The 15,763-nt window shown below is 43.6% G+C and overlaps 1 protein-coding gene across 1 annotated transcript; it reads right to left on the bottom strand.

The window, feature by feature from the left end:
* Window positions 1-4,230: 4,230 nt before the first annotated feature.
* On the bottom strand, window positions 4,231-9,695 carry prdm13 (PR domain containing 13; the record flags this gene model as incomplete). Its single annotated transcript, XM_079227681.1, has 4 exons — window positions 4,231-5,720; window positions 7,600-7,720; window positions 7,922-8,053; window positions 9,528-9,695. 4 exons carry the CDS (start codon window positions 9,693-9,695, stop codon window positions 4,231-4,233), a joined length of 1,911 nt encoding a protein of 636 aa, XP_079083807.1.
* Window positions 9,696-15,763: the final 6,068 nt, after the last annotated feature.

Genomic DNA, 15,763 nt, shown 5'->3' with positions numbered 1-15,763 from the left:
AATAGTATGTTAGTATGTGATTTGGAACACAGCCAAAGTGCACAAACGAGAATATCCATCTTTTTGTGTTGTTCTTTGGTCGCCAGTCTCATTCAACCATGAAAACCCAAACAAATGTGGTCTTAATATTGCAATATTATCATCAGAGCAACCAATAAGTACTCAGGTGTCTAACATGCAGTCTAACACTCCTCACACGATGATGTGCTGTGCATCGTTTCCATGTTTCAAAAGGCCATTTGCTGAATGATGCAACATTTTACTCAGAACTTCCCCTCTTCAGACTCTTCCGAACACTTTCAGCTGAACGAGTTCTTCAATGAGACACTTGAATGGCATATAGTAGTTTTTAAACCCCGACATGCCTCTGGAATATCTGCTACCTTCGCCACCGCGTCTCACCCGTTGCCTGGTCAGCTGAAAAGGGTTCCTGTGATCAAGGCTACCCGCATCAGCCTTTGGAGGAGACTGAACCATAGCCTGAAAACAAGTCGTCCTCGGTGTGGTGGCCGGCCTGCCAGTGAAATCTGGTTTTGGATCTAATTCTAGGCTAGGAGTCAAGCTCTCTCGATCAAACCCTTTTTTCCCCCCCAATGTTCCCACTAATGAACGGCACTAATTGATTGAAAACGCTGGTGGGAGGGGATGAGCGAGCAGGGTGTTATAGTGTGAGAGCGCGGAGGAAACACAAACAGCGCCTGGACTCGGTCCAGCCTGATGTGGGGGCCCACAGCGGAGAGCCCCTGAGTATTGTGCATAGAGGACTGGATATAATAAAGGGTACAGTGAACACAGGGGGGGCGGCCGCATAAAGGGGCCGAGAGCTCCGACCCTGCTGGGAGCGAAAACACTTTGGAGTTGATTACAATCATTCCTGTGGGTTGAATTGCGGTGTGCATTTGTGGCCGATCATAAAGAGAATACATGGCACTCTGGGAAAAGATTTCATGTGCATCACACTGGCCTTTTGCTTTTTTTCGTCCGACAATATGCAAGGGATATAAATCTGCCAAGGAAGTACATGCATCACTGTTCTTTGCAGCAAAGACCCTCACCCCCCTGGATCATTCCTTTCAACAAAGCTAGCTTGGGAACGCAATCACTGAACTCTTCTTATGGGAAGAGTGAGGTCACCGTCCCCTGTGGGAAAATCTAATTTGATCGCTGGTATCAGCAATCTCATTCGTTCAAACGCTGCGCAGAACTTGTGGCCAGCAGATGAACAAAGATCAACCAGCAAATCAAAAGCATCGCTTTGTGGTTCAGGTCTATCTTAACCATCGCAGGCACCTGACTCAACCCCAGCATCCATCCATTTCTCCCTCACTAATGGGAAAAAAACATCCCTCAGGATGTGTGGGCTGCTTCACTTTGGGTAGTTGTTATCTGGAAGGAAAAGGCCACATTTATTTTCAGAGACGGAGTCAAAGCCAATGCTCCCACTCGAGTCCGTTGACACCAAACAGGCAGTGCTTGAATTGGGGTAGTGATCGCAGGTATGGAGCACCACTTGTTGCTCAATACCGCCGCTTGTTAATGAATGTGATCATGGTGTATGATGTCAGGAAAAGTAAAGGCCATTTCTTGCTTAAACAAGCCAAGCAAGGAAGCAACACATTTCCTGAATTACCCTACCCCTAAACGGTCTGAACAGTGAAAGATTGTTGGTAACTTTTACATATTCACTGACATTTTATTTGTATAGCACAATGTCATCAATTTGCCTCAGAATGCTTAACAATCCTTACAGCATACGACATCCTCTGACCTTGGACCCATGCATTGGATAAGGAAAAACTCCCATATGACTTACTATGAGTAAAGCAGGATTACATTTCCAAATGTAGGAATATTTACTGCAACAGAGGACACAACAGAATAGTGCAGTTCATGAAATGTGAGTATTACATAGTTGTCATGTCCATCTATTGTGACTGCATTTCTAAAATGGATGTGGCACACGTGGAAAGAATTTTTCTGCATTTTCTGCCATCTCACAAACCTGTGCCTGAATAATTATATAAATTATGAATATATATATGAATAATAAATGTGAAACATTTGGTGAAATGGGACACGGCTAAAGTAAAATTGTAGTTTATTCTTGTACATTTCACAGAAAAATACTATAATTTTTACTCTTTTTATTTTGACAGTTACTACAAAGTCAAAATATATAATGAATATGATGCATTGTTGAATATTAAAATAACAGCATTGGTATAAATTAACTCTACCTGAGAACTGAAAAATGCTAACTACACATATTGCAATATTAAGGGGCAGGGGAAACTATTGAGCAATACATTTTAGTGCAATTTGCTACTTATAGCCTAAATACATAAGGGGACAGTTCACCCCAAAATAAAAAAATGTCCTTCTTACCTGTAGTTGTTTTGGTGTGAGTTGCCATGTGTTGGATATCTCGTCTGTATGTCACCTTCTCTCCAATATATATGGCAAAAAATACAGTTATGAAACCTCCACAGCAATGTCTTTTACCAAACATCCTGATCTGGTTTCTCGAGATAATAGGGAAACTTATTGTGAGCAGTTTCACTCTTTAGTATGTTCTACTATTATTGTTATTTGGTGCTTTGAGCACCACAAGCTTAGTCCCATTTTTTTTTGAGAAGGGGCTGAGGCCTCTGTCAATATCTCCACAACTCTGCAACTCATACCAAAACAATCTACATCAATAAATAGCACTACAGGTAAGAGGGAAATATTATTTTTTCATTTTGGGGTGAAATGTTCTTTAGCATTTTCTATGCAGAACTTGTAACTTGTAGTATTTCTACATTGTCTTGCTACTTTTATTTAAGCGTCCAAACACCTCTTCCTTTAGGGATATTATATATTATAGTTATTATTATTATTTATTATTATTATTATTATTGAAAGGATAGGAAGAGGACATCCCCGTTATAGCTCGTCATCTGCATGAACGTTTTCTTGGCAACAGGCCCGACTGACTGAGCATCGATGCGGATTTATTACTGCATCATAACTGACGAAATGTTCTCTATTATCTAAAATACACCATCTGCATATCTGCTCAACCGCATTCTCAGGGCTGACCGTGCAACATAGAACAAAACACAGAACTTAATGAATATCGGAGGACATATCGTAGAGTTTAATCGGGTTTACATGAAATGACGTTGTTATTCATTTTTGAACAATCTCACCAATGAAAAAGAAAAAGAAAACCTCAAACAACTTTTTTTTGTTCATATTTTTAAATTAAAATGTATTCAAAAACCAACGACTTAATGGACGGGAGTAAAATATTGTGCTCATAGACAATATCACGTATAAACAAACGTATACAACACTTCTCCACTGAAATGTGAAATATCATACTTTACACTTCTTTACATAGGATATACAATGTTCTCTCTAGAAATAACTCCTTAAATAAACGGGGCGCTGCTGCTGCTGCTTCTTTCAGAACAGCGTAACCTCGGCGAGAAAGTGCAAATTTAAGTACAGTGTGTTGCTCAGCGAGGCGCAGGGAGTCCGAGGTCTTTCATGAAGTCCTGCACATTAATTCGATTATAATAATCGCGATGCATCCGTACTGTTGAAATGAAATGCCCATTGCTGTTTTTAAAGTGCAACTGACAGTTTTTTTTCCCACAATAAAAACCAAGTGAAATAAAGAAGAAGAAGAAAAAAGAAAAAAGAATCATATTCTTTTGCAGCTCATAATTTACTATATTCAGTGTGATGGAATGTAGTGCCCTTTTTTTCTTTTTTGGGCGGGATTGGGTCATTAGTCATAAATTATTTTCAGGGGGAGACACAGCCAAATATATATATATATATATATATATATATATATATATATATATATATATATATATATATATATATATATATATATATGATAAGTTAGTGTTATATTCAGCCTTGACGGAAAAAAAGTATGATTTCAATTCAGATTTTTTTTTTTGCATTTGAAACAAACAAAATTGTATGGATACATTTTTTTTTTCCTTGAATGTCATGATGAAACAAACCAACAAACAACAACATAATTCCCTTTAAATCAAAAAGTAATAATTCAACTGCGAATTATCAATAAATGCCGAAGATTTGGTGCCATAGTTCAGACGGGTCTCAAGTCTAAAAATAAAAAAAGGTATATACTAAATGTAATTTTGTTTTTTCTCGTGTACATAATTTAAAGTCAGTGCGCAGTCTCTCTGTGCGCGCGGACGCGGCTCAGTCCGTGTTTTTGCTCGACTCTTGGTCGCTCTGGTCGTCGGTGAAGCACACGTCCACGTCACTGTCATTGTCGCTCTTTGGCTCCGCGTCCTCGAACAGGCCGCCCGCCTTCTCCTCCAGCTTCTTGACGGTCTGCCCGGGGTGCCTGGACTTGACGTGCCTTTCCAGGTCCCGCCTCCGCACCAGCACCTTGCCGCAGAACTCGCACCTGTACGGCGTGTTCCCCTCCGCGTGGAGCCGGATGTGTTTGTTCAGGTTGCTGGGGTCGCCAAACGGCCGAAAGCACACTTTGCACTTGAGCGGCTTGTAACCCGTGTGAGTCCTCATGTGGATTTTCAGCCCGTACTTCCTTGAGTACAGCTTGCCGCAGTACAGACACAGGTGTCCCTTTTTCGGTTTGCCAGAGCCGACGTTACTGACGCTCCCGGCGGGGATCGAGTCAAGCCTCGTCCGGTTCTTCTCCGCGCTGATCTCGGACAGCTGCTGCGTGTGCATGGCGATCTCCCGGTCGATGTTGGTGATGGAGCCCAGGTCGTGGTTCAGCGAGGGCGCGCCAAAGTAGGACATGGACTCCGGGTACTTGAGGAGGTTGCTGAAGTGGAATTTGAGCGGGTAGTACGGCGAGCTGTACAAAAGCTCCCCGTTATAGACGGTGAGGGGCATGATGGGGATGTTACAGTCTCCTCCATAGGCCTTGACACCGTCGAAGTGAGGGAGGGAGAACCGCTCAAAGTGGAGTCCGGGGGGCATCTGGGGGTAGCGGGACGGGGACAGCCCGGGGTGCATCCGACTGTCCACGTGCTTAAAAGCCGAGGTCTCCTCCATGTGAGGCAGCAGCGGGAAACCTCGGATTGCGTTTGTGCATGGCACCATTGGAGATGCGGAGTCCATGATTGCAGGCGCGCACTTGGGAGGGTGGCTCCCTCCTCCGTTCAGAGCCTCGGCCACGTTGCGGATCGGTTTCATGTTCCCGACGAGTTTGCTGAATCCCAGGCCGCCCAGCTTCCCGTTGGCGTCCTCCCTGGAGGCGTCCGCGCCCGGGACTTTGGAGACGCCGGTGGGTTTGAAGGCCGAGCGCACACCCGGGTGGAAGCCCATGCTGCTCAGCACTGAGGACGTGGCACCGAAGCCGAGGATGTGTCCTTGGTGTCTGGCTGAGGTCACGCTCATGTCGAGGGCCCTGTCCTGCTCCTCTGCGCTGCTTTTCTTCGACAGCCCCGCTTTGTGCGGGAACGGCGAGGAGGACACCGCCCGCCTACCAGAGTCTGCTATGGAGGAGTTACTGTGGCCGCTCCTCGGAGAGGTGGAAGTGTTGGGGATGTCTCCGGACTTCGGCGACCTGCTGAAGGTCTCCGTGCCTCTGGCCTGCTCGCTGGTCACAAACCCTCGCCCGTTGCTCAGGGCGCAGTGGAAGTGGACGTGGGCCTTGAGCGTGTTCGGGTACTTGAAGATTCTCCAGCAGTACCAGCAGATGTAGCGCTCCTCACCTGTAGCGACAAAAGCAAACGGGGCATTAATTATCAGATGGCTTCGGGTCATTAAGTTGCCCGACAGCGTGAAGCCAGATAACGACATGACAATGTGCCACATCCCCGTGCGTAAAAGGCCAGGTCCGCATGCGTAAAATGAAAATAACAGCTTTGGCAACCTGTAGAGAAAAGTAGGCAAGTGCCTCCCTACGAAAATAAATACATTCTGCATCACTTTCCCATTAGAATGGAGGATTTGTCATATAAAACATTGCAACAACGACGTTCCCTTCAAAGAGCAACCTTTTCATTAGTCACTGCTGCACATCAGCTTTAAATTGTAATATAAGTATCATAAATGGGATCCGGTGTCTAAGATCTGGTGCCAAATGGCACAGGAGGCCATTTGAATGACCCTCCGCCCCCCAGTCGAGCACTCAGAGGTTAATATAGATGTAATGATTTTGTAATCCTCATACGGGCCATTGTTTATGATCGCCATCAAAAGAGCAAACGCCCTGCCCAATCTGGCGCTCAGGAACTGATGCATTGAGCGCGGCACTCTCCCTCTCTGTGCGCTTTCCCGTGGAAGTGACAGCAGCTGTTGCTTGAAATCGCAAGTCTCCAGAAACAATGGCGCCGGCCCATCTGTTGACGCCTAATAATGGGGAGCGAGCGTATGTCCAGGAGCGCACACGGTGTCGGGCCGGAGAATCAGGGCAATATACACCCCATATAAAAGTTAGCATTCATTAGGCCACAATACCTTGACGCACCCACCTAATTTGCCGTGAAGCACTTGTTTTTGAATTTATTTGCTTTTGAATACATGAATATTAATGACGCGATGACATTTGTTAACCTCCGTCTCGCAACTGAATCCCCAGCCCTCTTTCTTCTTCCATGGTCGATGAGAGGCGTCCATTTATGCTTTTAATTGATTTCTTTCTTTCTTTTTAAATTATACTTCAAGTACCGTAATTACTTTATCGCAATTATTAGTATATTTTCCACCGGCGCGAATTTGATATCATTAGAAGCTTCACCGTTTTGCTTTCTACATTTATTCAATTAGTTGAGAGGCCCTCCCCGGTCCAAATAAAACACGTCATCCAAAAGCATCGCCAATTGATGGAATTCCCTCCAGAGTGTCTGTTGATAATAATCTTTTCCTTTTAAAAATGTTTAGGGATTAGTTCCATCCGAGCTGGTATTTAGCCGAGATTATAGGGACTAATCCCCAAGCGCAACGGCCAAATTATCATTACCCGCCCAAACAACGCGATTAAAAGTCCAAACGCATGACGAAACTCAAGAAATCTTCAGACATTCTGAAAGCAAATAATGTCTGTGGTGATTAAAGCTGGAGTTAGACCATAGTTCCCTAATTAATTGTGCTGTTTATTTTATGGCCTCCTAATATTCCTGCAATCGAATTTAGTGTTGCTCGTCAATATTAATTAATATTAATATTATTAATATAATATGATCACCCCTTATAGTAAACGAATTAAACCGTTTTTTGTTTTGTTTTCTAAAAGAAAGTGATTCCTAAATGTTTTATATTTTCACTAAATGGAAAACGGATGTGGTATCGTTTGGGATTCTACGATAAATAAATAAAAAAAAGGCTGCCTGCGGTAAAAACAACATCCAATTGATTTCCATCACTGAGCGATAACGGAGGGACGTGTCGGGTATTGGCAGTCATTTAACTGAGCAGTGATGGACCCCTCAACATGTCGATGTCGTGTCATCCCCGGTGCTCCACGTCTATTCACAGCCAGATAAACAGTAGATCCTCATAATTTTCCCGTAATTCCCGTCACTTAATTTTTCGGATAATATTGCCCGTTTTGGCTGAACTCTCTGCGTCATTATTAGCAGTCGGGTTTACCTTTCTCGTCGTGCGTGGGAGTGGCCGTGGTGGGGATGTCGTACCACTGGGCCAGCGCGTTGGAGTACCAAACACTGAGCTCCTCTCCGGCGGGGATTTCTCTCAGCACGCGGTAGAAAATCTAAAAACAGAACAAGAGGGAAGAGGAGCTGAAGTTAACTAAGGGTGTCCAAATGTGTGTGTGTGTGTGTGTGTGTGTGTGTGTGTGTGTGTGTGTGTGTGTGTGTGTGTGTGTGTGTGTGTGTGTGTGTGTGTGTGTGTGTGTGTGTGTGTGTGTGACATTTGGCCTTGGCCTCAAAAGTGTGACGTCAAGATCATTCACCTGTCCGCCAGGTAAGTCCGACACCGCCTCTAGGTTTTGCTCTTGGCTGTTCCTGGCGGCGCGGATCAGTCCGATCCAGTCTGGCACGGGACATCCCGACTCATCCACGAGCTCCCCCCGCACCAAGCGGATCTAAGCATGCAGAGAAACGGCTCAGAATGGGCACGAGGCATTTTGACTACACAGTATGATACAGGAACGATGGGAAATGTGAACTTTAACACGACCGATAAATATATCGGCTACAGCGCTTGAAAAACACGTTTGGCCTGCAATTTTGTCTTCACACATTTTATTCAGAAACCACCCTATTTATGGTTTAGTTTATTTGTATTTATTAATATTTTATCAAGCGACTTCTCTCGCCATTATTGTCTGTCTGCTACCTGGAGGTGCCTCGACCACGCATGACCAACGCGCGCTTAATGCGTCTTTATCCGCTCTGCTGATAATTTACTAAAGAGAATGACACTCGGGCCTAATTGAGTTGATATGGGAAACGAATTTGAGGAGTGTCAGAGCGTTTCTAAACTGTTCAAGGACATTAAAGATCGAAGCGTGACATTTGACACAGAGATTGCACCTGATGATCGCCGGCAGCCCGGGGCCACGTATTTAGACGCATCAATCACAGCCGCTGACAGCGCAACAATAACAGGGTGCGGTTATAGATGCGCGCAGAGCCGGGACGGGTTTACTCCTGTGCGCGTGGAGAGAATAGGTGTTGGAAAATATTTTATTTCTATGTATGTCTATTTATAAATGTCAATATCGGGAGACTTTAATTTTTTTTAATTATCTGCTGCTCAGGTTCTCAGAAATATGATTTACCGCCACACATGTTCACAAATAATCCCAGTCAAATAACTCCAATGCGGTTTGTCTAGTTCTAACTTTTATAAGGTTTTATTATTATCAGATATTCCCCCATGGCCCCGGGCTGCAGCCCCGGCCTCGGTGGCATCTTTCCGTGGCCGGATTGCATTAAAAGTAAACGGCTCATCGGGGTAACAGGCCCGCCAGGCGGTGAAATGTGAGGCGGCTGAGGGCATGAAACCACGCAGCAGACCCGGGCCGCCCATTAGGCCGGTTAAGTAGAAGCACAGACTGACAAGGCGGCCGCTAATGGAGCTCAATTATTTCCAACTTGACAGGCCCAAACCAATTAATAAGCGAAGGCCCGATGGAGTTTGACAGTGCAGCTTTAAAAATCCAAATCAGTCCGTTCGTTTTTTAATATCACGCGCACTGAAATTTAAAGCGAGTACAAGAAAGTGTGTTTAGATATTAAAGGAGGTTATTTGTGGTCCATTTATTTCACTATAAAATAGTAAAAAACTTTTAAAGAAAAACAAGTTTTGGATGCAATTTTTGAATAACACAATTGGTCATAAATCACTACATGAACGCTGATTTAAAAATATAGCAATGCAACCTTTATTCAACGCTCTCTAATGCACCTGATTAACCCGCAGAACCTCGACACATTTCACAATAAAACGAATGCATGCACACTCGGAAACAAACTGAAACCTGCAGCTTAGAGAGAAAACACGTTTTCATGAAATCTTGTCTCCGTTTTTTTTTTTTTTTTTGGGAAACTCACCTTCTTTTTGGGTCCAACTTCCTTGCGGTCCGACACGTACTTCCCGAGTTTGAAGACGCCCGGTACCGGTCCTATCCGGATCCCGGCCGGGACGCTGCAGTCCGCAAACACACTGACGGAGGTGGACGCCCGGGTGGCTTGCATGGCGTGGGGTGAGATCAGAACCATGAAGACTGATGGACACCGAGTGGGAGAGTGCAAGGAAGAAGGAGGAGGAGGAAGAAGAAGAGGAGGAGGAGGAAGAGAGGATGAGGACCGGCCGATATCCGCCCTCGAAGTGATGCGTTGGCGTTATGCTCTCCGGCTTTTCTAGTGATGGTGCAGGCAAGGTACCCCCCTCCTCCTCCTCCTCCTCCTCCTCATCCTCAACAACCCTCCGCCCCTCCCGAGGTGATGCTGTGCTATAAGGTAGTTTAAAGGGGGGAGAAGAAGGGGGGGAGCGGTCCTGAGTTTGAAGCTGCGAGTCGGAGTGTGTGTGTGTGTGTGTGTGTGTGTGTGTGTGTGTGTGTGTGTGTGTGTGTGTGTGTGTGTGTGTGTGTGTGTGTGTGTGGGTGAGTGAGTGAGTGTGAGAGAGTTGGGCTCTCCCAGCAGCTGTGAGGAGAGGGGAAACGGGCCGGCCTGCTCACATGGAGACTTTCCCTCACCCCGCCGCATAATGAATTGCTCCAAAACGGTCAAGAGACACAAAGGGCCAGGCGACCTTCCCATCCCCAAAATCCAATTTGTCAAGAGCAGAGAAAAGAGGGAGCAGAATCAAAGGTCCGGAGCGACCATTAATCCTCAGCATGTGGCTTTGTCCTCCAGACAGTTCCGATATTTTAACTGACAAATCCACTGTATAATCTCTCCATAAATCCTCACCCTTTTCCATTCTCCCCTTTCAGGCCAGGTTTTGGAAATCAGCGGCTACTTTAAATCTACTTGGCTGGCATTCTTTGAGGTTTTAGCCACTTCAAAGCGCTTTATTCTCCCTCCTCCTTTGTTCCCGTAGTTTAACAAAAGAGCAGGAAAGTTTAGAGGACTTGTTAACTTCTATTGACTCTCGGCGTGTGCCGGGTGGAGATCAGGCAGGTACTGAAAAGGAACCAGCAGCAGGAAGAGGGAGAGAGAAGGGGGAGAAAAGAGAAACAACAACTAAAGAACAACCATCACCATCTTCCCAACGCACACACTTGTGGGTTTCTTGTCTTGTCTTCATCATTCAACACGTATTCTGCTGCATCAGTGTGCGAAGGCCAGGAAACATTACTAGTTATTCTTTAGGGGTAATAATGACATTATTTTACCTTTGACTTGTAGCTCAATGCAGACATTTTAGTGGCAACATGTGAATGTATAATTATTCATTATAAACTTGCTCAAAATTCCCAATATTAGCGAAAATCTTCAACAGGAATATTCTGTAAATAGATTGTGAAGCATTAGAGGAAAATCTGATATTTGGTGAATAAACTGTTTCAATATTTAGTTTTTTATGCTCTAATCCATTTATCCCAAAGTCACTGATTAAATTATTGTGAATATTATGAATTTATAGTGTTTGACTTTGACTTGAGGGTCTTGATTGATTGATTTTACAGCGTAAAATAAAAACATATTCTGTCCTGTGTGAACCACGTATTTCCAAAATGTTTGCGTTGAGCTAAAAGCAGTCGTGCTTTAATCTTTAGTCCTTTTTTTAATCATTGGTGTCATTTAAAATAAGTGGATTTTTGTAAGAAATACCAATTCATTGTTCAGTTTATCTAAAAATAAAATAAAAAAGCCAAATATTGTTTTTTTTATTTGTATTTCTCACTGTGTATCATTAATAAGCAAAACAAAAAAATCAAGCAGTCCAGTGCAACCTTTGAGTCAGAGCGTTGATGGACCATCAGCTCAACTGTAACCACGTTCAGATTATCGTGCATGTTCATATAGGCCTCCACTATATCATATCACCTGACTCTAATAGCAAAAGGATCTTAAAAGCCTGAAAATGATTGAGTCACTGCTCGGTTGGAACTATAGTCGCCTATTAATAATGAATGCGTTATGATCGGAGACTTGTCTCTGTGGCCACGTGGCTCGTGCAGCAGGTCGTCTCGAGGAACCTTTTGATGAAGAGTCTGCGGAGGAGGAGAACAGAGGAACCTGTGGGCGATCAATTGAGACCCTGAACACTTTGACCTCTGACCTGTCCACTGGGACAACGAGCCTACTCTTGTGTTGGAAGAAGAAAACAAATCCTCAGGGTATGACTGTTTAAAACCAATAAAATAACATGATAAAATGTATTTTTTTAAATGCAGTATTTTTCTTATTCGGTAAGATAATAAAGAACAAATAAAACAACACAAAACAACAACGACACACAATCCAAAACTCAGATTACATCAGTCCATTGCTTTATTTAATTTTCAATTCAGTTAACAAACGCTGTAAATAAACTAGACATTAATCTCTCTCTCTCTCTCTCTCTCTCTCTCTCTCTCTCTCTCTCTCTCTCTTTCTCTCTCTCTCTCTCTCTCTCTCTCTCTCTCTCTCTCTCTCTCTCTCTCTCTTTCTGCCCCTCTCCTCCCCGCGCTCCTCCACAGTCAGTCAAAGAGCCTGAACGACACGCGAACAATCTCATCAATGGGCGCAATGTTTGCGCCTGGCTGTGCGGAGGGGGTTATTTATTAACGCCTCGCCATTTGCGGCTGGTTCCCATCCACCCCTGCGCTGTGTTTTCTGTAAAGCCCCGCACTTCTCCACAGTGAAATGAATTATTCTCCGAGGAGGAGGAGGAGGAGGAAGAGAAGGAGGAGGAGGAGGAGGAGGAGGAGGAGGAGGAGGAGGAGGAGGAGGAGAGAAACAGGCGAAGACTCTTCCTTTCTGTTCGCGGGAGAAGTCGCTGGATGGAATCTCCCCGCTCCACTGTGCGCTCTGACGCGCCGGAGAGCAGTCAAAAGGCTCGGTGTCAGTGTTGGAGGCAAATGGGATGGAAAATTAAATGAAATTAAATGGCTTGACCGGCGGTATTGTTCCTCGTGCTTCTTTGAAAAAGGAAAAGACACATTAATTACATGGTCTGATCTTTATTCTGGGACAATATCTCGGAGTCCATCAACAGCATTCCGCCAGTGCGCGTCTCTTAAATCAAAGCCCGCGTCTCTTTAATAAACGTAAATAACGACCGCAGAAGAATCGCAGTCGCGAGACGTTTTTATGGGCCGGCTCTGCCTGGCTCTTACCAGCCTTCTTTTGGGGGACTGGGGGTATTTTAACTGTCTAAACGGTGGGGCTCTGATTTAACTGGTTGGCCATTAATGAGCCATGAATATAGAGGAACAACCTGTCTGCAAAGCAACGCGGTAAATACAGAGAGCAATGCCCCACCAGGGATCTCCATTCAGGCTCCCCGACTACTTCAGGGGTGCCAAGGGTTCACCACCACCTCTCCTGGACTGGTTTCAATGGCCTACCATTTAAGACCCCTCCAAGCTCGGGAGAAAACACATTTTTTATGTCGACCCATAAACTTTGTTTGGGGTCCATTCAGAGGAGCCCAATCATTGTCCCACTTAGCAGCGTGGCCTATTTCTCACAGATTCCCACGTCTTAGAAATGACTCCGTGTTTGTCTAAATCCATTTATTTCTCCGTATGTAAACCCACACCTTCGGCACCTCTCACATTTATTTGGTCACACTTCTTAAGGCCTAATTAAAGAAGAAGAAGAAGAAGAAGAAACTTAAATCCTCGTGCTTTTGGTTGTCGGGGACAGGTTGAACTCTGTCCAGCAAAGGAATCAGAACGTATTATTACTCCTTTCACATCTCAAACAAAGAGGGGGGGGGGGGGGGGGGGGGCTTTTGGACGGGCCTGTTTATCTTATTCCTCGCCTTTTTTTTTGTTATTCATTATTTTCTTTCTTTACACCCGCCGTGTTCAAGGTGTTTTCCTCTCTGAGAAACCTGGGGAAAGATGCAAGCTGCACCAGAGGCAGACCAGCTGCCTTGATGCGGGTGGGACATTAGCGACGCGTTTGAATAGTAATTATGCTTGTATGGGACTCCCACCAGATGACATGATTGGGATTTTAACCCAGACTAATATTCAAAATCGCATTAGAAAGCAGCCGAATAAACGGCACCTGATTCAACGCTGTTCAAGCGTGAATTCATTCAAAATGCCTTTTTCCCTTCTTCTTTTTTTTGTGCCTCCCACCGCAGTGGGCTGCACCGTTTCGGTATTCAAAGTTTTTCTTTTTTTTCTTTTGCAACGGGCTTTTTCAGGCCACATTTCCCTGACTTAAAGTCACTTTGTCTCGCATGAGTAGACGCGGATAAAAGCGTGTGAAGTTTGCGTGAATTGATATGTTTCGGTGTACCTTATAAATTCATACCTTTTCTCACTCGAGCGCCTCGGAAAGAAAGTGTCACTCAGGCCGATTCTCTCTGCTGTCCGGCGCATTTAGCAGGAGATCTATTTGAGGGGTTCATTCCTAGGCAAATGTATGCAGGCGCGGCTCTGCATGAATAGAGCAGCGTGTCAGCCGACCCTAATTGGGATTTAGCCACCCAAAGCATACGCACAAAGTGACAGAAAATCGCAGGTTTCAAAGAAAGTCACAACTTTTGGCCTCCTCGGTGAATACAAGGAGCTCTCTCTCCCTCCGCTCCGACTAAAACAGCATTTTCTTCTGGATAGAGGTTAGTGACCCAACTGGCTGCGCGGCGTGTTTCTTCAAAATAAAAGTGGGAGCAAAACATATACGATGCCAAAGAGCACGTTTAAAGACACGTAACCTCGACTGGCCTGTTTGTGTGAACGAGCCCAGATGTTTTGGCACAAGTCATGGTTATTATCTGAACAAATATCTGAATAATTGCATTGCCTTTTTTCCCCTGCACGTTTTTTAAATTTTTAATTTATTTAAAATGTATAATTTTTTTATTTTCTGTTTTGTAGCGGATATTTTGCAATACTCAATTATACAAAAATATGAATGATAATAGTGATAATACAAATAATTGTGATTATTGTAATAATGATGATGATGATGACAATACAGCAACAATAAGTATGACAATCATGATGATAATAATAATTTATGTCTAAATTTGCCAAGTATTAGAACATTTTTTTAAAAAGTGCCTCACAATTGTGACAATTCGTAGGAAATGTTTTTTGACAAACTGTTTGCGTCTGCGAAGGCAGCTTTATGTATATGTTGTTTATTAATTTGAATGATAAGACAACACTCCACCGTGAAGAAGAAGCACCATGGAGAGCTCCGCATCCACACACACGCAGATCCAGTGACTTACACGCTCCCCTGTTAATTATATTGATAATAATTTCAATATGATCATATTGACGAGATGTGCATTTATCTCCCTGAACTTGGGCCTAAATGTAAAGGCCGCTGATCATTCGGGTTGGATGCACATTAATAATTCGCAGTAAAAAATGTAATAATGATATGACCGTCTCGCGGCTGCTCATTATATCTCCGATTGACAGTTCTGGGCTCAAACTAATTGTCTCCCGCGTGTTCGGGTGGGATGAGCTTGTGGAAACGATGTGCGAGAGAAATATTGATTGCTTCAACATGAAGTCTGTGTATAATCATTGTAAAAATGATGTATTAAGCAATGATATATTACAGGAAGGCGCTTTGGCTACAAATAATACTATTTTATCATGTTTATTTTATCTTGCTTGTTTTTCATTATATTGTCATCTGAAATATAAGTTTGATAGTGCCATTTATATATATAGATAGATATAGATAGATATATACATATATACAATCGAATGTCTTTTAATTTAAAATACCTAATTTTTCTAATTTGTTTTTAGATATTTCGCATTTTTCCTGAGTTGGAAACGTCATTATTTTGTTCAATTGTAACCCAATATCTCAGGAATTAGTGTTTATGTATAGTACATCTTTTCAAAAATGAAATATTAACATTTAAATATATTCATTGTTTTCTATTGCTGTGATCATTCCCTTTTTTTTAGGTTTACACTATTGTAGAAGCATTATAGTGTGATATAATATAAGGTTTTTGATCTTCACTTGGCTTAAGTCATTATTATAACGATGGCACAGCAAAGCCTTTGTTGCCATAATAACACTGGTCCTGTTCCTATCTTTGGTTGCAGTTTCTCTCAGAGGATTGGTGTGTTGCATGTCTTTGCTCTGAGCCCCTGAGCAGGACACTGAGCATGTTTGGCATCTGCTGGCCAGATCCAATCTCTCCC

Source organism: Taurulus bubalis (genome assembly GCF_910589615.1).
Source record: "Taurulus bubalis genome assembly, chromosome: 12".
NCBI classification, from domain to species: domain Eukaryota; kingdom Metazoa; phylum Chordata; class Actinopteri; order Perciformes; family Cottidae; genus Taurulus; species Taurulus bubalis.
Note: the sequence above shows the minus strand (reverse complement) of the source record. Positions and strands in the feature narration are given on the sequence as shown.